The 24187-nt window shown below is 38.1% G+C and overlaps 1 protein-coding gene across 3 annotated transcripts in view; it reads right to left on the reverse strand.

Annotated features, from left to right (window-relative positions):
• CDH18 (cadherin 18) overlaps nt 1-24187 on the reverse strand; it is a 408681-nt gene that overhangs the window by 123587 nt on the left and 260907 nt on the right. For all 3 annotated transcript variants that reach the window (XM_088827640.1, XM_055422239.2, XM_088827639.1), the window contains one exon: nt 20661-20828. In XM_088827640.1, the coding sequence (XP_088683766.1) occupies nt 20661-20828 (168 nt within the window). The remainder of the gene's footprint in view (nt 1-20660; nt 20829-24187) is intronic.

A 24187-nucleotide genomic window follows, 5' to 3' on the forward strand; every position in this document is an offset into this window, starting at 1 on the left:
ATCAAATACAGCCAATGGCAATCAACTCATAGACATTCTCATTTAAAATCTCTTCTCCGAAAACCATGGGTACATTAGGTACATTTTCTGCCCTCCAAGTTATTCTAGGAAAATATTTATCAAAGCAAAATACAGTCACCTTATAGCATCCTATAAGCATTACTTCGTGCTTTGCTCTTCTTCAAACACAAATCCACATATTTTGTTGTTGCTGTTGCCTTAGTCAAGTTAATTGATGAATCCTAAATTCAATGGGAGAATAACTTCCACTAATAGGAAAGCAGGGTAGAGACAGGAAGAGAACATTTAAATCTACCAGGGCAGGCAAGAGAGATACCAAGTATTTGAGGATATGTAGTCAGTAACATACTATTACAAACATAATTCTCCAAGGAAGTGAGACAAATGAGAATGAATGTTGTATAATGATTGCAGTCCCTGACCCAAACATCTTAAGTAGTTTGTCAATGAGTTTGAATAATGAACTCATTGAATGCACTTTTTGTTTTAATGCATCTTCATATCATCTTTTTACAATGCTATTTAGCATGTTAATGGTTCTCAGAGAAGCAGTTTTTCCTCTTTCTCCTCAACTTTGAAGCTACTTCTGTATTGTTCTTTGTACTCTACTTTTGTTGACAAGTTCATGGTAAGTTAATTGCTTTCATTTTGGTTTTGGAATTCTAAACTTCACCATAACACATCTAGGTGATAATAATTTTGACCCTGTTTGGAGCTTCTTATATTTTTTTATCTAAGGATTCATGTCTCTATTTATTCTTGAAAAATCTTAGCTAGTTTTTTTTTTTTTTTTGAATATTGCCTCACCATTTTCTTTGGTGTCTTCACATGAAAGTCCTTTGATTGTACATTTGAAACTTTATTTTCCTTTGGCACATAATTATTTCTCTCTCTTTAATCTTGAGCCTCTCAGAATTCTGGCTAATTTTCTTCAAATATGTCTTCCAGTTTACTTTCTCTATGTTCAGTTGTGTCTAACTCTTTTCTTTAATTTGTGTGAGTTCTTAACATCAATGCCCATGCTGTGTCTTCTGTTGATTGACAGGTGCCGTTTTTTCCATTTTTTTTTTAAATTTCAGAGAAAACCCTGGTTTCTTGCCACATACCTAGCTCTAGTAACATCTCGCTGAATTCCTTTGATTTTATACTCCCTCTTTTCTCCATGGCTCACCAACTAAGATGCCAAGCCAGATCCTGACTTATAGTTGCTCTGAACTCCCACAACATCGACTTGAAAATTTCTCACTTGAAGTACCAATGCATTCACACTACTAAGAGCATGTGAAAATATGAAGTCTACTGAGGGAAAACTTATATCAGTGGCAGAATGCTCATAAACTCCTAAATTCTTATTATTCCAGAGTATCGCACTTAGGCTGTACAGAACTCTACAACAGATCTCTGGTAGAAAGGTACTCCCACATGTTCTTTATATTTTCAAGGTCAGAAGACAGCACTACAATACCTAGGCAAATATGCAAGAGTATATTCTCCCTAGCAGAAGATGTGGCGATATTGGGAAAAAAGGAGTCTCTGAGTTCTGTAGCTAATGCCAGCTTAGAGATTCTAGGACTAACTCATATCTATTGAATTGTGTGTTTTTTTTTTTTTAAACAATGAAATCAATGTTCAGATTATCTGCAACGTTTTTTCCCTCAATCCTCTAAACTTAAGTTCCTTTATATAGTAGCTACCTAACTGCTGTTAAGCAAAATATCAATAATATATACACTACATTTATTTTCCTGTAAAGATCATGAAGGTTAGTTCACTCTTAGCATTATAAAATATAGCTCAGCAGTGGCCATAGGACTGGGAAAGGTAAGTTTTCATTCCAACCCCAAAGAAGGGGAAGGGCAATGCCAAAGAATGTTCAAAAGTGAAGTGAAAGTGAAGTTGCTCAGTCGTATCTGACTCTTTGTGACCCCATGGACTATAGCCTATCAGTCTCCTCCGTCCATGGGATTTTCCAGGCAAGAGTACTGGAGTGGGTTGTCATTTCCTTCTCCAGGAAGAATGTTCAAACTACCATACAATTACACTTATTTCACATGCTAGCAAGGTATGCTCAAAATCCTTCAAGCTAGGCTCTAACAGTACGTGAATGGAAAATTTCCAGATGTACAAGCTGGACTGAAGAAAAGGCAGAGGAACCAGAGATAAAATTATCAACATCTGTTGGACTGTTGAAAAAGCAAGAGAAATCCAGAAAAACATCTACTTCTGCTTCATTGACTATGCTAAAACCTTTGACATGTGGATTGTAACAAACTGAAAAATTCCTAAGAGATGGGAATATCAGACCACCATACCCACCTCCTAAGAAACCTGTTTGCAGGTCAAGAAACAACAGTTAGAACTAGACATGAAACAATGAACTGTTTCAATATTGGTAAAAGAGTATGTCAAGGCTGCATATTGTCACCTTGCATATTTGCTTTATATGCAAAGTACATCATGCAAATTGTGGGGCTGGATTAAAGTTGGAATCAAGATTGCCAGGAGAAATATCAACAGACTCAGATATGCAAACGATGCTACTCTAATAGCAGAAAGTTGAGAAGAACTAAAGAGCCTCTTGATGAGGGGGAAAGAAGAAAGTGATAAAGCTGGCTTAAAACCCAACATTTGAAAAACTAAGATTATGGCATCCAGTCCCATCACTTCATGGCAAACAGATGGGGAAAAATGGAAACAGTGACAAACTTTATTTTTGTGGGCTCCAAGATCACTGTGGACGGTAAATGTAGCCATGAAATTAAAAGACAATAGCTCCTTGGAAGAATAGCAATGGCAAACCTAGACAGCATGTTAAAAAGCAGAGACATCAGTTTGCCAACAAAGATTGGTATAGCCAGAGCTATGGATTCTCCAGTAGTCATGTATGGGAGTATGAGTTGGACCCTAAGGAAGGCTGAGAACCAAAAAATTGATGCTTTCACATTGTGGTGTTGGAGAAGACTCTTGAGAGTCGCTTGGACTGAAAGGAGGTCAAATCAGTCAATTCCAAAGGAAATCAACCCTGAATGGACTGATACTGAAGCTGGAGCTCCAATGCTTCAGTCACCTGAAGCAAAAAGCCAACTCACTGGGAAATACCTTGTCTGATGGTGGGAAAGATTAAGGGTAGGATGAGAAGGGAGCAACAGAGAATAAGATGGTTGGATGGCATCACCTTATCAATGGATAAGACTTTGCACAAGCTCCAAAATTTTTCTCTTGTTGAAATGTCTGTTACACCAAATGTCTACTATACAATCTATAGCATTTTTGATGCCTTAAATTATTTTAAGGTAGAATTTATCTTTTTTTTTTAGGAAAGTTAAATATATTGGAACACTTAGGATTAATCCTGGATATGAAGCTTAGACTAGATGAACCATGAGTTGGCAGAATGTGCATTACTGAATTTTAGGTACCATATTATTTATAGCACATTAGTAATGTCCTTTTCTCTTAGTTTGAATATATGTGTATTATTTCTAAGCAATGATCTGCCTCATTAGCAAGTTTTAAAGATAACTTTAAATAATATTACCTATTTTGGTGTTGACTACATAATTTTACATGGCATAGAGATACAGATATCATTTCATATTTTATTTCTGAATGTGCCATAATTTCATATGTCATATGTGATCCTTTTCAAATAATTTCTTAGAGTCTATCATAAAATGCTAATGATTAGCTGAAGCACATTTAAGAAAGGAGGAGTTGGTGGGAATAACAAAAGAGCATTTGATTCATTGAAGCTTGCCCCTTTTAATACACTTTTTTCCCAGGATAATCTTGATTCTAATTGCTTTTAAAAGACTTCGTGTCTATGCTTCAATAACTTTGTAAGGTGAGCAAATAAGTCATTCCCTAAGATTAACCCCATGCCCTGGCCTGTAAGAACTGCAATCAACTAATCATTACACTTAAGAAAACTAATTAATATTTTATTACATGAATAACATTTACTTGGGAAAGTGACTTGATTGAAATGTAAGTGGTATAGATATTGTGATATATGACTTATCAGGATATCTGACATCATAAATTAACTGGAGAGTTTTAAAATCTCTATATTGTTTTATGCATATACAGTATACATTAGAAATGTTAATTTCAAATTAAAAACAGAAAAAAGATTTTCCTGAATCTAAGACACTTTTATTGAATACTAATCATTAAACATTATGTTAAGCCCTGCCTACAATGTTTTTAATACATGAATAAAATAAATTACTAATTCTATGGCTATTTGAATTCCATACATTAGAAGGACAATTGACCTACATCAGAATATTCACTGTAATCAGGAATAATATCTTTAAGATTGCTTAGCCTACTTCTGCATTATCATGTGCCAACATGCATTATTGCAAAACTGGTTCTCCTGTACAAAATGTGCTTTTCTTCAAGGCAATGATACAATGGGGCCACTTTTCTTTTTAACATCCCCTCATTTATAATCATAAACATGATTCATATAAAACTGAAAGAATGTTTTGAACTTCCCTGGTGGTCCAAAGGTAAAGAATCTGCCTTCCAATGGAGGGGATATAAGTTTGACCCCTGGTTGGGGAGCTAAGATCCACAACTAAGTAACTAAGTCAGTGAGTTACAACTACAGAAGACTGCACACAACACAGTCAAAAAAATAAAAAACAAAACCGGACTTAAAAATACTAACTGAAAACCTTTCCTACCTTTTTTTCAGTGTTCAATGAAGAATTATAAATTGATTAGTAAAGACTAGTAACAATCAAATCATCTCTGAGAAATATATGCCTGTGACCATGAACACATATATCTATACAAGATAAACAGAACAAGTAAAAATGAATAAATAAATAAATAAATAACCAGTCTACAACTCCGTCATAGTATACAGCCAAACAGACCAAAAACAAATGATAAAATAATTGATATGTTATAAATGATCATTTTCCACTTAGGTAATTTCAAATTATTCCAAATCTACAACTTCAAAGTTAAAACAATTCCACAAACTTATTAAATTTACCTTGTCTGAGAGACTATTCTCTTTAGGTATATGTATCTTGTTTAATATAATAAAATACATTTTCAATTCTTTATTTTATATATTAAATCATAGCATAGATAAATATATTTTGTCTTTAATAAGGTTGAATGGAAAACTTTTTAATAGATTCCCAACTTTCTTTCAAAATGTATACTTTCAATTTAGCTAGGTTAAATATCAAATTGATATACTATTTTTCCAAGTACTTTCCATGACCGTTCAACTTAAACAAGTGGAGTGGTCTTTCCAATCTGGACTTGATGGAATAGTATATATCTAACTATGCTGTGGACTTAGTTGCTCAGTCATGTGTCCAACCCTTTGCAACCCCATGGGCTATAGATCATCAGGTTCCTTAGTCCATGGGGATTCTCCAGGCAAGAATACTGGAGTGGGTTTCCATGCCCTCTTCCAGGGGATCTTCCCAACCCAGGGATCAAACCCAGGTCTCCTGCACTGCAGGTGGATTCTTTACCTTCTGAGTTACCAGGGGAGCCCATATCTGACTATCTCTCCTATCAAAAATACAAGTATACAAGCTGCACAATGTACATAAAATGACTGTCATTGAAAAGCATTCAATGCAGGAAGGTCTGGATGAGGTATAGTCCTTGAGAAAGGAAGCACACGAGATGAGTTTTACATTCTCAGGGACTCAGGGTATTTTTCAATATAATGTGCTAAAGAGAAGAACCTAACAGAAATTATGTACTTTGTGAGACCAAGGTTGGGATTAAAGGGCTGCCATAGTACCTGAAAGGAGAATGAGAATAAGAAATAGGAAACTGTATAAATAAAAAATAAGAAAACTATGGAAAAACGAGAATAAAGAAGAAATAAGAAGATGTAGAGAAATGAACCTCAAAGACTGAATATCTTTCCTTATGGTAATTATAGATATATGCACTACATTTGCACATGTAGAGACTCAAAGAAACTGAAATAAAGCAAAGCTGGAAGACATAAAGAGCTACACAGATATTTCAGAAGGTATGAGGCACCAGGAATCAGAATTAGTAAATGCTTTTGACTCCAGCTGATATTAGAAAAAATTAATTCTTAGGAGTAAGAGCTTATTTCCCAGGAATAGGGGAAAAGATGAAATATACCAGTTATAGCAAAGTTTAACTGTGCTAGTATGGAGTATTAACTCTATATTATATAAAACTCTATATGAATTATCTAAATTTGTAAATTTGAGCAAATTCAGGGAGATAGTGACAGACAGGAAAGACTGGCATGTTGCAGCCTGAGGACTTGCACAGAGTCGGATATGACTGTGCAACTGAATGACAACCTACTCTAAATTAAACCTACAAGAAAACAGCAAATCTCTGTGGAGAAAGGTGACATAATCAGAAACTTCTACAGTTGCTTACATACAATGTTAAACCAAAAATTATGTTACACTTGAAAATGAAATATGACTAAAATTGAAAAAGAACCAACTAGTAAAATGACCCATAGATGATGTTAATTTGGGAATTATTAGGAAAGGATTTTTAAATACCTAAGATCAATGCTTAAGAACATATAGAAAGCTATTAATGACTATAGAAGTAAAATAAAGAATAAATAGTTAATTATAAAAAGTCAATTATGATTGACATAAAGCACAAATCTTTAACTAATAAGAAAATGGCAATTCCATATAAGGCTAAATATGAGACAAAAGTAGCAAAACTCAAAGAGGCTCAAAGAGTTTAAAACTGTTCCATTATTTCAAGTGATAAATTATATCTTAAGGTGGAATGAAATAAACTGTAATATCTAAAGCAAACATTAAAGAAAATAGAAGAAAGTAAAATTTTAAAAAAAATTGATGGAGGATAAAATGAACAAAATTAAATATATGAATAATTCATAGAAAGTAAGGAAGGAGAGAATAGAAAAAAAAAAAAACAAGTACCAAGATAATGACTTAAATAGAAATGTATCAGTAATTATTCATGAATATATCAGTAAACTATTTAGGCAGCTAGAATAGGAAAAAATAGTCCAAAATAGTGGTGGCTAAAAGACAAAGAAAGGGAAAAGCCCATGAAAATAGAACAAAGGAAGGTCCGAGGACCAGAGTGAGAACCTCGAGTGAAACAAACAGCCCTCCTGGCTAGCCCAATTTACAGAGGGCAGGCTCAGAAAGAGAAAAAACATTTAAAAAAGTAGTCAAAATTGAGCCACTCGCCTCTTTTAGGTTGGCCCGCCCTCATGCATTGAGGATGTATTTTTCCTTTGCTTGCCAAATGAAACTGAGCTGTAACCGAGCAGTAACAATGGTCCGCCATTTCAAATTTTTGTTGTGACGAGACAGAACTGAGGAAATTACACACTTCCCCAACATAAGTTAAAAATAAACAACAAAATGTGAAGCCAGATTAAAGCAAATGAACAAAAACTTAGTGGCTTACAAAAAACATTTTAAAAATAAGAAAATATAATGAATAAGGTAAATGATGAAAAACATTGTTCCATGCAACTGTTAAATTAAAAAAAAGGAAAACAAAAATCCTGAAAAATTATATTAATATCAGATAAACTGGAATTTAAGTTATAAATCATTGTTAAAGAGAAATGTTTCAAAAGGAAATATTTTCAAACTGAGAGGAAGCCATCATGCCTTAAATCTGGGTACATCCAGTAACATGATTTCAATCTATATTTAACCAAATAATAATAATAATAATTGAAAATTTAAAAATAAATAGAAAAATCCAGTATCTTAATGGGATACAATAACATACATCTCTCAATAGCTGACAAACAAAATTTTTGTTTGGCTACAGAAAATTGGAATGACATATTGAATAAACCTACTACCCTGGGGAGTTCATCTTTCAACCAAAAAAGATGCTATTTTCATTTGGGGAATGGAATGCAAAAGTATGACGTCAAGAAATACTTGGAGTAACAGGCAAATTTGGTCTTGGAGTACAGAATGAAGCAGGGCAAAGGGTAACAGAGCTTTGTGAAGAGAATGTACTGGCCATAGTAAAAACCCTCTTCCAACAACACAAGAGAAGACTCTACACATGGACATCACCAGATGGTCACTACTGAAATCGGATTGATTATAATCTCTGCAGCCAAGATGGATAAGCTATAAAGTCAGCAAATATAAGACCCGGAGCTGACTGTGGCTCGGATCATGAACTCCTTATTCCCAAATTCAGACTTAACTTGAAGAAAGTAGGGAAAACCACCAGACCATTCAGGTATGACCTAAATCAAACTGCTTACAACTATACAGTGGAAGTGACAAATAGTTTCAAGGATATAGATCTGATAGACAGAGTGCCTGAAAAACTATGGATGGAGATTCGTGACATTGTACAAGAGGCAGTAATCAAGACCATCCCCAAGAAAAAAAAATGCAAAAAGGCCAAATGATTGTCTGAGGAAATCTTACAAACAGCTATGAAAAGAAGATAAACAAAAGGCAAAGATAAAAGGAAAAATACAACCATTTAAATGCAGAATTCAAAAGAACAGCAAGGAGAGATAAGAAAGACTCCTTCAGTGATCAGTGCAAAGAAATAGAGGAAAACAATAGAATGGTAAAGACTAGAGATCTCAGCAAGAAAATTAGAGATACAAAGGGAGATTTTCATGGAGAGACGGGAACAATAAAGGACAGAAATAGTATGGACCTAACAGAAGCAGAAGATATTAAGAAGAGGTGGAAAGAATACGCAAAAAACTATACAAAAAAGCATCTTCACAACCCAGATGATCATGATGGTGTGATCACTCACCTACAGCCAGACATCCTGGAATGCGAAGTCAAGTGGGCCTTAGGAAGTATCACCACAAACAAAGATAGTGGAGGAGTTGGAATTCCAGTTGAGCTATTTCAAATCCTAAAAGATGATGCTGTGATAGTGCTGCACTCAATATGCCAGCAAATTTGGAAAACTCAGCAGTGGCCACAGGATTGGAAAAGGTCAGTTTTCATTCCAATCCCAAAGAAAGGCAATGTCGAAGAATGCTCAAACAACTGCACAATTGTATTCATCTCACAAAATAGCAAGTAATACTCAAAGTTCTCCAAGCAAGACTTCAACAGGATGTGAACTGTAAAATTCCAGATGGTCAATCTGGATTTAGAAAAGGGAGAGGAACGAGAGATCAAATTGCCAGCGTCTGTCGGATCATCAAAAAAGCAAGAGAGGTCCAGAAACAAATCTACTTCTGCTTTATTGATAATCAGTCAGTCAGTTCAATCGCTCAGTCATGTCTGACTCTCTGCGACCCCATGAGTCACAGCACGCCAGGCCTCCCTGTCCATCACCAACTCCCGGAGTTCACTCAAACTCACGTCCATCGAGTCGGTGATGCCATCCAGCCATCTAATTCTCTGTCGTCCCCTTCTCCTCCCGCCCCCAATCCCTCCCAGCATCAGAGTCTTTTCCAGTGAGTCAACTCTTCACACGAAGTGGACAAAGTATTGGAGCTTCAGCTTTAGCATCAGTCCTGCCAATGAACACCCAGGACTGATCTCCTTTAGAATGGACTGGTTGGATCTCCTTGCAGTCCGAGGGTCTCTCAAGAGTCTTCTCCAACACCACAGTTCAAAAGCATCAATTCTTCGGCGATCAGCTTTCTTCACAGTCCAACTCTCACATCCATACATGACCACGGGAAAAACCATAGCCTTGACTAGACGGACCTTGGTTGGCAAAGTAATGTCCCTGCTTTTTTAATATGCTATCTAGGTTGGTCATAACTTTCCTTCCAAGGAGTAAACGTCTTTTAATTTCATGGCTGCAATCAGCATCTGCAGTGATTTTGGAGCCCCCAAAAATAAAATCTGACACTGTTTCCACTGTTTTTCCATCTATTTCCCATGAAGTGATGGGACCAGATGCCATGATCTTAGTTTTCTGAATGTTGAGTTTCAAGCCAACCTTTTCACTCTCCCTCTTTCACTGTCATCAAGAGGCTTTTGAGTTCCTCTTCACTTTCTGCCATAAGGGTGGTGTCATCTGCATATCTGAGGTTATTGATATTTCTCCCAGCAATCTTGATTCCATCTTGTGCTTCTTCCAGCCCAGCGTTCCTCATGATGTACTCTGCATAGAAGTTAAATAAGCAGGGTGACAATATACAACCTTGAAATACTACTTCTCCTATTTGGAATCAGTCTGTTGTTCAATGTCCAGTTCTAATTTTGCTTCCTGACTTGCATACAGGTTTCTCAAGTGGCAGGTCAGGTGGTCTGGTATTCCCATCTCTTGAAGAATTTTCCACAGTGTGTTGTGATCCACACAGTCAAAGGCTTTGGCATAGTCAATGAAGCATACCTAAGCCTTTGACTGTTGTGTGTATCACAACACACTGTGGAAAATTCTTCAAGAGATGGGAGTACCAGACCATCTGATCTACTTCCTGAGAAATCTGTATGCACGTCAAGAAGCAACAGTTAGAATTGGACAGGGTAAAAAAGACTGGTTTAAATTGGGAGGAGTACGACAAGGCTGTGTATCGTCACCCTGCTTATTTAACTTATATGCAGAGAACATGTTGAGAAATGCTGGGCTGGATGAAGCACAAGCTAGAATCAAGTTTTCCGGGAGAAATATCAATAACCTCAGATATGCAGATGACACCACACTTATGGCAGAAAGTAAAGAACTAAAGAGCCTGATGAAAGTCTGAGGAGGCCTTACAAATAGCTGTGAAAAGAAGACAAGTGAAAAGCAAAGGAGAAAAGGAAAGATATAAGCATCTGAATGCACAGTTCCAAAGAATAGCAAGGAGAGATAAGAAAGCCTTCCTCAGTGATCAATGCAAAGAAATAGAGGAAAACAACAGAACAGGAAAAACAAGAGATCTCTTCAAGAAAATTAGAGATTACAAGGGAACATTTCATGCAAAGATGGGCTCGATAAAAGACAGAAATGGTATGGACTGAAAAGAAGCAGAAGATATTAAGAAGAGGTGGCAAGAATACACAGAAGAACTGTACAAAAAAGATCTTCACGACCAAGATAATCACAATAACGTGATCACTGACCTAGAGCTAGACATCTTGGAATGTGAAGTCAAGTGGGCCTTAGAAAGCATCACTACGAACAAAGCTAGTGGAGGTGATGGAATTCCAGTTGAGCTATTTCAAATCTTGAAAGATGGTGCTGTGAAAGTGCCACAAAGTTCCGTCTAGTCAAGGCTATGGTTTTTCCCGTGGTCATGTATGGATCTGAGAGTTGGACTATGAAGAAATCTGATCTTCGAAGAATTGATGTTTTTGAACTGTGGTGTTGGAGAAGACTCTTGAGAGTCCCTTGGACTGCAAGGAGATCCAACCAGTCCATTCTAAAGGAGATCAATCCTGGGTGTTCATTGGAAGGACTGATGCTAAAGCTGAAACTGCAATACTTTGGCCACCTCATGCAACGAGTTGACTCACTGGAAAAGACTCTGATGCTGGGAAGGATTGCGGGTGGGAGGAGAAGGGGACGACAGAGAATGAGATGGCTGGATGGCATCACCGACTCGATGGACATGAGTTTGTGTGAACTCCGGGAGTTGGTGATGGACAGGGAGGCCTGGCGTGCTGTGATTCATGGAGTCGTGGAGAGTCGGACACGACTGAGTGACTGAACTGAACTGATGAAAGTGAAAGAGGACAGTGAAAAAGTTGCTTTAAAATTCAACCTTCAGAAAACTAAGATCATGGCTCTGGTCCCATCACTTCATGGCAAATAAATGGGGAGACAGTGACAGATTTTTTTTGGTCTCTGAAATCACTGTGGATGGTGACTGCAGCCTTGAAATTAAAAGACACTTGCTCCTTGGAAGAAAAGTTATGACCAACTTAGACAACTTTTTAAAATGCAGAGACATTATTTTCCAACAAAGATTTGACTAGTTAAAACTATAGTTTTTCCAGTAGTCATGTATGGATGGCAGGTTTGGACTATAAAGAAAGCTGGGCACTGAAGAATTGATACTTTTGAAGTGTGGTGTTGAAGAAGGCCTCTGAGTGTCCCTTGGACCGCAAGGAGATCCATCCAGTCCATCCTAATGGAAATCTGTCCTGAATATCCATTGGAAGGTCTGATCCTGAAGCTGAAACCAATCCTTTGGCCACCTGATGTGAACTGACTCATTTGAATAGACTCTGATGCTGGGAAAGACTGAAGGTGGGAGGAGAAGGGAATGACAGAGGATGAGATGGTTGGATGGTATCAGTGACTCAATGGACATGAATTTGAGTAAATTCTGGGAGTTGGTGATGGACAAGGGGGTCTGCCATGCTACAGTCCATGGGGTCACAAAGAATCAGACTGGACTGAGCGACTGAACTGACTGAACTGATTGAATAAACCTGAACTAATTTATATATGTAGAAAACTAACCATGAAGTTGGTTCACTTACTTTTAAATCAAGTACGTGTTGACATTTAAGGAAACTCTTGAGAAGTTTCAAAATACATATCTTAACCATAATAAAATAAACTTGGTATCTTTTCTAAAGTATACGAGAAAAACTTCCACTTGCTAGTGTTTAAAACATACACTTCACATTCTGATGGATCAAGGAGAAGCTTGGTTGCTTGTTTCACAACTATTTCAAATAAAATATTAATGTTGAATTTATTATATGTCATTTATATTGTTTTCATAAAAACTAAACTAGTAAAAACAATACTCCTTCACTGAAATATTTTGCTATTGACAAAGATCATATCAATATTAATGTATTCATCAGTGATATTTCCTTTTTCACTAACATTAAAATTTACCCATATCAGCTACAATTTTATAATTAGAATTATGGGACATACTGCCATCTATTGAACTTTTAGGACTTGATCCTCCCAACATTATATTTCACTGTATCAAGTGGACCACTTAACGATTTTGTAACCATTTCAAGATCTCACGGGAATCCTGTTAAATAATCAAATTTCTCCTCTCTTGTTGTGATTATTTGACATGAATTATTCTTCTTTCCCTAGATTGGTTACTTACTATGCAAGTTCAATTCAGTTCAGTCACTCAGTTGTGTCCGACTCTTTGCAACCCTATGAACCACAGCATGCCAGGCCTCCCTGTCCATCACCAACTCCCAGAGTCCACCCAAACCCATGTCCATTGTGTCGGGGATACCATCCAACCATCTCATCTTCTGTCGTCCCCTTCTCCTCCTGCCCTCAATCTTTCCCACCATCAGGGTCTTTTCAAATGAGTCAGATTTTCGCATCAGGTGACCAAAGTATTGGAGTTTCAGCTTCAACATCAGTCCTAATGAACATCCAGGACTGATCTCATTTAGGATGGACTGGTTGGATCTCCTTGCTGTCTGAGGGACTCTCAAGAGTTTTCTCCAACACCACAGTTCAAAAGCATCGATTCTTTGGCACTCAACTTTCTTTATAGTCTGACTCTCACATCCATACATGACTACTGGAAAAACCATAGCCTTAACTAGACAAACCTTTGTTGACAAAGTGATGTCTCTGCTTTTTAATATGCTGTCTAGATTGGTCATAATTTTCCTTCTAAGGAGTAAGTGTCTTTTAATCTCATGGCTGCAATCACCATCTGCCGTGATTTTGGAGCCCCCAAAAATAAAGTCAGCCACTGTTTCCTACTGTTTCCCCATCTATTTACCATGAAGTGATGGGACAAGATGCCATGATCTTAGTTTTCTGAATGTTGAGCTTTAAGCCAATTTTTTCACTCTCTTCTTTAAATTTCATCAAGAGGCTCTTTAGTTCTTCTTGACTTTCTGCCATAAGGGTGGTGTCATCTGCATATCTGAGGTTATTGATATTTCTCTCAGCAATCTTGCTTCCAGCTTGTGCTTCTGAGTGGCAGATGCATGGCACAAGAGTGGCTGAGAGGAGATACCCCACGTCCAAGCTAAGCAGCAGCGGCTGCGCTTTGCTGGAGCAGCCGTGAAGAGATACCCCATACCCAAGGTAAGAGAAACCCAAGTGAAATGGTAGGCACTAAGTGAGGGCATCAGAGGGCAGACAGGCTGAAACCACAATCATAGAAAAGTAACCAATCTGATCACATGAACCACAGCCTTGTCTAACTCAGTGAAACTAAGCCATGCCATGTGGGGCCACCCAAGACGGATGGGTCATGATTGAGAGGTCTGACACAATGTGGTCCACTGGAGAAGGGAATGGCAAACCACTTCAGTATTCTTGCCTTGAGAACCCCATGAACAGTATGAAAAGGCAAAAAGATAGGACACTGCAAGATGAACTCCCCAGGCTGGTAGATGCCCAATATGCTACTGGAGATCAGTGAAGAAATAACTCCAAAAATAATGAAGGGATGGAGCCAAAGACAAAACTCTATAAGGGCAACTCTCAAAATACAGCTCCCTTTAGGGTTCAAGTTTACTTTATAAGCTTTCATGTTCATAAGGCATTGATATTTATATGCATATTCTTTACATAGAACAATAGACTTCAGTGACTTTTACCTGACTGAGAATAAATTTAAAAATGACTAGAATACAGTTAAATCCAGAGAAGGAAATAGCAAAAATTTAAAAAGTAGAATAAATTCCTTTCAGTAGAAGGGATAATATTGAGGAATTTATACCTTGAGATATTTTTTTCTAAAGAAGAGCTGGGCAACTTTTGTGCCCTTGGAGTAAGGATTCAATCCACAGATATATTGATTTGTTCTCTTACACTGCACGTCTTGCAAGTAGCTCCCATTCCTAATACTTTCCTTCCCACATACAGGCATTACTGGATTTGAGCAGTGGCTGTCCTCTAGGCTGTATACGTACCTTGCAGTCTCTGTTCTCCCCTATAACCTCCCTGACACTCACAGGCAGCCTGCTTTCACTTGGACCTTTGTTCATCTTGTATGCCAGGCCACTGAGTTTGTATCTCCTTAGTGCATGATCTTCGTAAAGCAAATTATTAGTCTAGTTCCCTAACTCTCAAATGTTTACTCAAAACCTATGCAGCTTAAATTAAGAAAAAGTAGATAGACCTAGAATCTGTCATACAGAGTGAAGTAAGCCAGAAAAAGAAAAGCAAATATATTAACACACACATGTGGAATCTAGAAAAATGGTACACATGAACCTATTTGCAGGGCAGGAATAGAGAAGCAGATGTAGAGATCGGACATATGGACATGGGATGGGGGGAGGGACTTGGGAGAGTAGGACTGACATATATACACTACCATGTAAAATAAATTGCTAGTGGGAACCTGATGTATAGCACAGGGAGCTCAGCTCAGTGCTCTGTGATATCCTGGAGAGGTGGGATGGGGTAGGGGATGGCAGGGAGTCTAAAATGGGAGGGCACAGTAGAAGCCAACAGAACATTGTAAAGTGATTATACTCTTAATTTAGAAAAGATTCAATGATAGCTTTAAATTGAGATATAAGAGGTAAGAAACTGAGATCATGGTATGTTAATAGAAGAAAGAAAAATGCAATGTTAAAAATGTGTGCTATATATTTACACTATAGAGTCAGTCAATCTTGCTGTAACATGGCTTTCACAGCTGAAGAGAAAAAAAAAAAATGCCAGAAGAAATGTAAAACAAACAAATAAGAACATCTTAAGAGAAACAATTAGATTACTGGGCCTCTTTAATGACTGGATAAGATCTTTATAGGATTTAAACTGTGTTTAAATTTGTACATTTCATGGTGCTTTATGTACGCAAGTCTTCATAATACATATCATTTTTTTTCCTTCAAGCAATTTGTAAAATTTCCCAATATATAGTTTGTCATTTTTTTTCATCTGATTAGTTATAATGCTTTTGGGAAAATTAAAGAATACTGCAAGCTACTGTTTATTGTGGTGACACCATATCATGCTGAGAGCAGCAATGTATTTAGAGCAGTATGGCTGCAAAGTAAAATATCTTTTAAACAAATCAGAGTGTGAAGTTCTGGGTGTGCACTGCCTCTGTTTCAGAACACTAACAGCATATCACCATGTGGCAGGATTGACAGTTCTCACTCATTCTGGGGAGACTGAAGATGTGTAGATCCCATCAGTGATTAATGTAATGAGTTCACTCAAAGAGTATTCATTTATTCTTTGTCAAGTTAAACAATTGTTTCGCTATGAACTGATGCTTCAGCAACAATCATAGATCAGAATAAAGTTAGGGATACATTTTTCTTTATTCAGCACCATTTTCTGGTGATTTCTAAAATCAGTTTTAATGGACTTGTCAGGTTAAAATCAGTTTATTGAGCCCCCTGCATAAGTTTTGCACTCTATTATTATAAGGGTTATAATATTAATATACATCTTAAAAATAGTGGTGGTAGAATCTACTTAAATAACATAGGTTGAAAATGAGGTTGGTGTTGTAATTATAATAAAGTTTATATTCAGCTTAATTCAGCACTATCACTCATTACCTCTTTTAAAAAAAAATCTTTGAACTTTAGTCTCTGGTGGCTCAGTAGTAAGGATTCTGCCTGCAATACAGGAGACCTGGGAGATGCGAGTTCTAACCCTGGATCAGGAAGATCATCTGGAGAAGGAAATGAATCCCACTCCAGTACTTTTGCCTGAGAAATCCCATGGGCAGAGGAACGAGGCAGGCTACAGTCCATGGGGTCGCAAAAGAATCAGACATGACTTAGTGACTAAATCAACCAACCAATTCCTCATTCTATAAAAGGGTTTTGTTGTTGTTTAGTCCAACATTTTGCCACCCTGTTGACTGCAGCACACCTGGCTCCCCTGTCCTTCACTATCTCCCAGAGTCTGATTCAACCATTGAATTGACGATGCCATCCAACAATCTCATCCTCATCCTTCTCCTCCAGCCTTCAATCTTTCCCAGCATCACGGTCTTTTCCAATGAGTTGGCTCTTCACAAACAGGTAGCCAAAGTTTCAGAGTTTCAGCATCAGTTTTTATAATGAATATTCAAGGCTAATTTCTTTTAGGATTGACCTGTTTGAGGTCCTTGTAGTCCAAGGGATTCTCAAGAGTGTTCTCCAGCACCACAGCTCAAAAGCATCAATTCTTCAGCACTCAGGCTTCTTTATGGTCCCACTTTCACATCTGTACATGACTACTGGAAAACCATACCTTTGACAATATGGACCTTTGTCAGTAAAGTGACGTCTCTGCTTTTTAATATGCTGTCTAAGTTTGTCATAGCTTTTCTTCCAAGGAGCAAGCATCTTTTAATTTCATGGCTGAAGTCACCATCCGATTATACTTGTCTCATAATGAAATATGTGCATATGCATATTGTGTGGAATAAGGGATTAAATGAATACAAAATTGCACTGCAATTTTGTAAAATGACTTGGAATTTAATTATACTTCATAGTTTAATAATATGGACTTATCTATGACTTATAATTTTCTTTCAAACATGTTTTCTTCATAGAGCAAAAGCCACTTGAAAGAACCAAGTCACATAATCTTGTCCTTAGAACTGATATTTTAAAGGCGCTTTGCTGCTGCTGCTGCTGCTGCTGAGTCACTTCAGTCGTGTCCGACTCTGTGCGACCCCATAGACGGCAGCCCACCAGGCTCCCCCGTCCCTGGGATTCTCCAGGCAAGAACACTGGAGTGGGTTGCCATTTCCTTCTCCAATGTGTGAAAGGGAAAAGTGAAAGTAAAGTCGCTCAGTCGTGTCCGACCCTTAGCGACCCCACGGACTGCAGCCCACCAGGCTCCCCCGTCCCTGGGATTCTCCAGGCAAGAACACTGGAGTGGGTTGCCATTGCTTTCTCCAATGTGTGAAAGGGAAAAGTGAAAGTAAAGTCGCTCAGTCGTGTCCGACCTTTAGCGACCCCATGGACTACAGCCCACCAGGCTCTTCCATCCATGGGATTTTCTAGGCAATAGTACTGGAGTGGCTTGCCATTGCCTTCTCGTTTGCCTATCCATAATTCAACTTTCCTGTTTATCTATGGTCTTTTAACAATAGTAGTTTGACAGAGTATTTAAATTCAACTCATTTACTCATTCATTTCATAACCATTAATCCAGGCTGGGCACCAATCTAAACAGTTAATGTTACAAAGACAAATCAAGCATCACTCTTACTTAGAGGGACGCATGGTGTGCACCTGTGGAGATAAATATAGCATAACAGCACATGGGAAAGTGCCATGTTATAGAAATCAAGGGTTAATTAACTGTCTGCTAATTCTGTGATGGAGTTCAGAGAAACTTTTAAAAGGGCTTTTAAACAAAGGAATGTGGTAGTCCTGGTGGCTCAGATGGTAAAGTCTCCTTCAGTACAGGAGACCCAGGTTTGATCTCTGGTTTGGGAAGATCCCCTGGAGAAGTGAATGACAACCCAATCCAGTATTCTTGCCTGGAAAATTCCATGGACAGAGGAGCCTGGAGGGCTATAGTTCATGGGGTTACAAAGAGTCAGACACAACTGAGTGACTATCACAAACAAAGGAATGTGACTGAAAAATTCTAGACTGATTTAAGGATGTGCATATTCTCGCTGTGTTTTCAGAACAGGCAGTATTCCATTGAGTACTGAGAGCAATACTGAGAGACAAGGCTGGGTAAGCCTTTCACACTGGCTTGTGAAGAGCAGTTGTTGACTTGCCACACTGTCTACTTTGTTACAGAGTTTATTTTCTTCCTCACCCCACATTTATTGAAGCTGAATTGTAATCCTTGGACTATAAACACAAACAGACAAATATTATACCTCTGAAATTTCTGTTGTCCTTAAAACTCATAATTATTTACCAATAACCATCAAAATTGTCCATTACTTGTTTTTATTTCAAATATGCCTCTGCAAATTTTTCTAAAAATCACTGCTGCTGCTACTTCTCTGTAACTTTTTGATGATATTTGCTAAGTTGTTTTTTTTTCAAAGACAAACCTAGCAGGTCTTTTTAAAAAAAAAAAAAATTGGAGTAGAGTTGCTTTAAAATATTATGCTTTTTTCTGCTTTACAGTAAAGCGAATCATCCATACACATACTTATATCCCTCTTTTTTGTATTTCCTGTCTATTTAGGTCATCACAAAGCATTGAGTATAGTTCCTCGTGCTATACAGTGGGTTCTCATCAGCTAACTATTTAATACACAGTATCAATAGTGCATATATGTCAAGCCCAATCTCCCAGCTCACCTGTCCCCTCTTTTCCCTTGGGTGTCCATATGTTTGTTCTCTACATCTGGGTCTCCATTTCTGTTTTGCAAATAGGTTAATCTGTACTGTTTTACCAGATGCCATACATTTGCACTATTATATGATATTTATTGTTCTCTTTCTGACTTACTTCACTCTGTCTTTTACACTTTTTAAACATCATGTGTAAGAAGGTCAGTGCCCCTCAGGATTTTTAAGATACTTAATGGTTATCCTATAAAGTTCTACCCACAGCTTCTGCCACATTCAGTTCAGTTCAGTTCAGTCACTCAGCCGTGTCTGACTCTTTGCAACCCTATGAATCACAGCACACCAGGCCTCCCTGTCCATTAGAAATACTCAAATATGTTTCCTTCCCTTTCTGAGGGTGTCATAAACAGTATTTCATTCTGAACTCACAAAACTGATATTCTCTCCTTGGATCACCTGATGGGCTCTCCATTTACAAGGTTCATATTCTACTCTGAGATTGGAGTTTATTATATTTGCGATACCTTGCCATTGGATGGTGTACTTCTGTGTGTATGTGAAGAGCATTCATTCCTAATATGAAGAATTAAAAAATAAGTTCATCCCACAAAGAGTATATATTCAATAGTTTTGCAAGAGTAGAATGTCCATATCAAAATGTTTATTCTGAATACCTCCAGAAATTCCTTCAGTTCAGTTCAGTTCAGTCGCTCAGTCATGCCCGACTCTTTGTGACCACATGAATCGGAGCACACCAGGCCTCCCTGTCCATCACCAACTCCTAGAGTTGGACACAAACTCATGTCCATCGAATTGGTGATGCCATCCAGCCATCTCATCCTCTGTCGTCCCCTTCTCCTCCTGTCCCCAATCCCTCCCAGCATCAGGGTCTTTTCCAGTGAGTCAACTCTTCAGATGAGGTGGCCAAAGTATTGGAGCTTCAGCTTCAGCATCAGTCCTTCCAATGAACATCCAGGACTAATCTCTTTTAGGATGGACTGGTTATTCCTTAGTAATACAGAAATACTTCAGCAAATACAAAGTATCAGTTCTTAGTACTACTATCTCATTTTTAGTGTTTAACTGTGATGTCAATTGAAGTGGATATCTTTAACACAGTGACACCTATTTACCAAGTTCAGGAGACAACAGATAGAGTGATTTCTTTAGCCTTGTGTATAAAAGGAAGACTGTACAAACACAATCTTTCCATTTAAGGGAATAGTCACATGACATTATACGTCCAAGTACAGTTGACCCTTGAACAATGTGTGAGTGAGGAGCATCCAGCCTCTACACTGTCCATACATATAACTTATGTTATGTATCCAGATTCCTCTGTATCTGAAGATACACCCAACCACTGATCTGGTCATGTAGTCCCATAGTACTTACTACTGATAAAAATGAATAAGTGGCCTCTTGCATCGCAAGTCCATATTGTTCAAGGCTTAGCTGCATTTCAGTTTGTTTTACATAAATGAATAGTGATAAGTGCAGATCAAAAAAAAAAAAAAAACATGTACTTACTCTGAGGAAACCTTGGGGGGTTGTCATTGACATCTGTCAGGGTGATGTTGACTGTGGTGGATCCTGAAAGCCCTCCAACTTGCCCAGCCATGTCTTTGGCTTGAATGACCACTGAGTAATGTTCTCTGGCTTCTCTGTCCATATTATGTAAGGCAGTTCTAATAACTCCTGTAATACATGATTTAAACAAAGTAGCATGGATTATACATTAAATGAAAATCAATATGGCTATATATCTCTGTTTTCATTTTAAGAAAAGTAGGTCTTTTAATGTTTTTATTGGAATATAATTGCTCAACAATGTTGTGTTAGTTTGTACTGCTCAATGTCATGAATCTGCCATATGTATACATTTATCCCCTCCCTCGAGTCTCCCTTCCCTGTCCCCAATTCCACCCATTTAGTTCATCACAGAGTACCGAGATGAGCTCTCTGAGTTATACAGCAGCTTCCCACTAGCTATCTATTTTACATATGGTAGCTGCTGCTGCTGCTGCTGCTAAGTCACTTCAGTCGTGTCCGACTCTGTGTGACCCCATAGATGGGAGCCCACCAGGCTCCCCCATCCCTGGGATTCTCCAGGCAAGAACACTGGAGTGGGTTGCCATTTCCTTCTCCGATGTGTGAAAGTGAAAAGTGAAAGTGAAGTCGCTCAGTCGTGTCCGACCCTTAGCGACCCCATGGACTGCAGCCTACCAGGCTCCTCCATCCATGGGATTTTCTAGGCAAGAGTACTGGAGTGGCTTGCCATTGCCTTCTCCACATATGGTAGCATATATATGTTAATGTTAGGCTCTCAATAATCCTCCCTCTCAGTCCCCACTGTGTCCAAAAGTCCATTCTCTATGTCTGCACCTCTATTCCTGCTCTACAAATAAGTTCATCTGTACCATTTAAGAAAAGTAGTTTTAACTGAAATGCTTTTGAGAGAAAGTCAGGCTTTTGAGACAAACCGTACCTGCCAATGTTATTAAAACTGTCTCATGGAAATATTTGTTTACAACCACAGGTCCCGAGGGAATCTAGACAATAAGGGACAAATGAAGATACCCCGTCTCCTGGCGCTCCCTGGGGTGACAGGCCCATAAGAAGTAGACCTGCAGTCCTTGCTTGTTCCTTCTGCTGGTGACCTGAATATTTCATGACTTGTGCTCATCCTAAGTGTCAGCTCAGATGATTTGAGCAGAGGTTAATTTTTTTCCTTACACAACAATTTACATAGTTTTCCGACAGGGTTGTCAAATTTTGATGATGAAAACACTGGCAGAGTGTAGACACTTGAAAAAGATTATAGGCAGGTAGTACTTTAACATTTATCAAGTCCAAGAAAGTGACTACTTTTTGTCAGGAAATAACAACTATAATAAAAACTAGATCTAAGTACATGAGCAAAATAAAGAAAGCGATGAGATTGTTCGAAAAATTATATGTAAAGTCACATTCTTTGTCTTGCAGTGACATGTAATATGCTTTGTCTTGCACTGACATTCAATAAAGACATACAAATTCTATATGTCATATGTAATTATGTGTAGGTGAACACACCACACAGATACACACATACACAGACAAACACATACACACACACAGCTCTGTCAATAGAGCCTTACATTTAAAACTGAAACAACTTTTCCAGTGGGTCACGTTTATATAAGAACTACCAAATATGTCTTCAGCTCAGTTCAATTCAGTCGCTCAGTCGAGTCAGACTCTTTGCAATCCCATGGTCTGTAGCATCCCAGGCCTCTCGGTCCATCACCAACTCCTGTAATTTACTCAAACTCATGTCCACTGAGTTGGTGATGACAGTCAACCATCTCATCCTCTGGCATTCCCTTCTCCTCCCGCCTTCCATCTTTCCCAGCATCAGAGTCTTTCCAAGTGAGTCAGTCCTTCGCATCAGGTGGCCGAATGATTGGAGTTTCAGCTTCAGGATCAGTCCTTCTAATGAATATTCAGGATGGATTTCCTTTAGGATGGACTGCCTTTAGGATGGACTGCTTGGATCTCCTTGCAGTCCAAGGGACTCTTGAGTCTTCTCCAACACCACAGTTCAAAAGCATTAATCATTCGGCACTCAGCTTTCTTTATACTCCAACCCTCACATCCATACATGACTACTGGAAAAACCATAGCTTTGGCTAGATGGAACTGTTGGCAAAGTAATGTCTCTGCTTTTTAATATACTGTCTAGGTTGGTCATAACTTTTCTTCCAAGGAGCAAGAGTCTTTTAATTTCATTGCTGCAGTCAACATCTGCAGTGATTTTGTAGCCCCCAAAATAAAGTCTCTCACTGTTTCCATTGTTTCCCCATCTAATTCCTATGAAGTGATGTGACCAAATTTCATGATCTTAGTTTTCTTAATGAGCTTTAAGCCAACTTTTTCACTCTCCCCTTTCACTTTCATTAAGAGGCTCATTTGTTCTTTTTTGCTTTTTGCCATAAAGGTGGTGTCATCTGCATATCTGAGGTTATTGATATTTCTCCCAGCAACCTTGAATCCAGCTTGTGCTTTTTCCAGCCCAGCATTTCTCATGATGTACTCTGCATATAAGTTAAATAAGCAGGGTGACAATATACAGTCCTGACCTACTCCTTTCCCTATTTGTAAACAGTCTGTTGTTCCATGTCCAGTTCTAACTGTTGCTTCCTGACCTGCATACAGATTTCTCAAGAGTCAGGCCAGGTGGTCTGGTATTCCCATCTCTTTCAGAATTTTCCACATTTTGTTGTGATCCTAACCATCAAAGGCTTTGGCATATTCAATAAAGCAGAAATAGATATTTTTCTGGAACTCTCTTGCTTTTTCGATGATCAAATGAAGAGGTGGCAAGAATACACAGAACTATACAAAAAAGATCTTCATGACCAAGATAATCACGATGGTGTGATCATTCACCTAGAGCCAGACAACCTGGAATGCGAAGTCAAGTGGACCTTTGAAAGCATCACTATGAAAAATACCAGTGGAGGTGATGAAATTCCAGTTGAGCTATTTCAAATCCTAAAAGATGATGCTGTGAAAGTGATGCACTCAATATGCCAGCAAATTTGGAAAATGCAGCAGTGACCACAGGACTGGAAAAGGTCAGTTTTCATATCAATCCCAAAGAAAGGCATTGCCTAAGAATGCTCAAACTGCTGCACAATTGCACTCATCTCACATACTAGTAAAGTAATGCTCAAAATTCTCCAACCCAGGGTTCAACAATACACGAAACATGAACTTCCAGATGTTTAAGCTGGTTTTAGAAAAGGCAGAGGAGCCAGAGATAAAATTGCCAACATCTGCTGGATCATCGAAAAAGCAAGAGAGTTCCAGAATATAGGACACTTAACCACTATGTTTTTTGTTTTTTTTTTTTCTTTACTGACTTGATTGCACATGTGATGACTTTGAGTGAGAGCCACAGGCCCCAGGAAAATAGAATTCCAAATTTTAATACTGTGGACCTATAATGGAGGAAGTTTAGGAGAATATTCCTGAAGCTAAATAGGAATGAAAATTATTCATATCGAAAGGAA

Source organism: Moschus berezovskii, chromosome 18, assembly GCF_049115385.1.
Source record: "Moschus berezovskii isolate FMDL1 chromosome 18, NW_MosBer_1.0, whole genome shotgun sequence".
Classification (NCBI taxonomy): Eukaryota; Metazoa; Chordata; class Mammalia; order Artiodactyla; family Moschidae; genus Moschus; species Moschus berezovskii.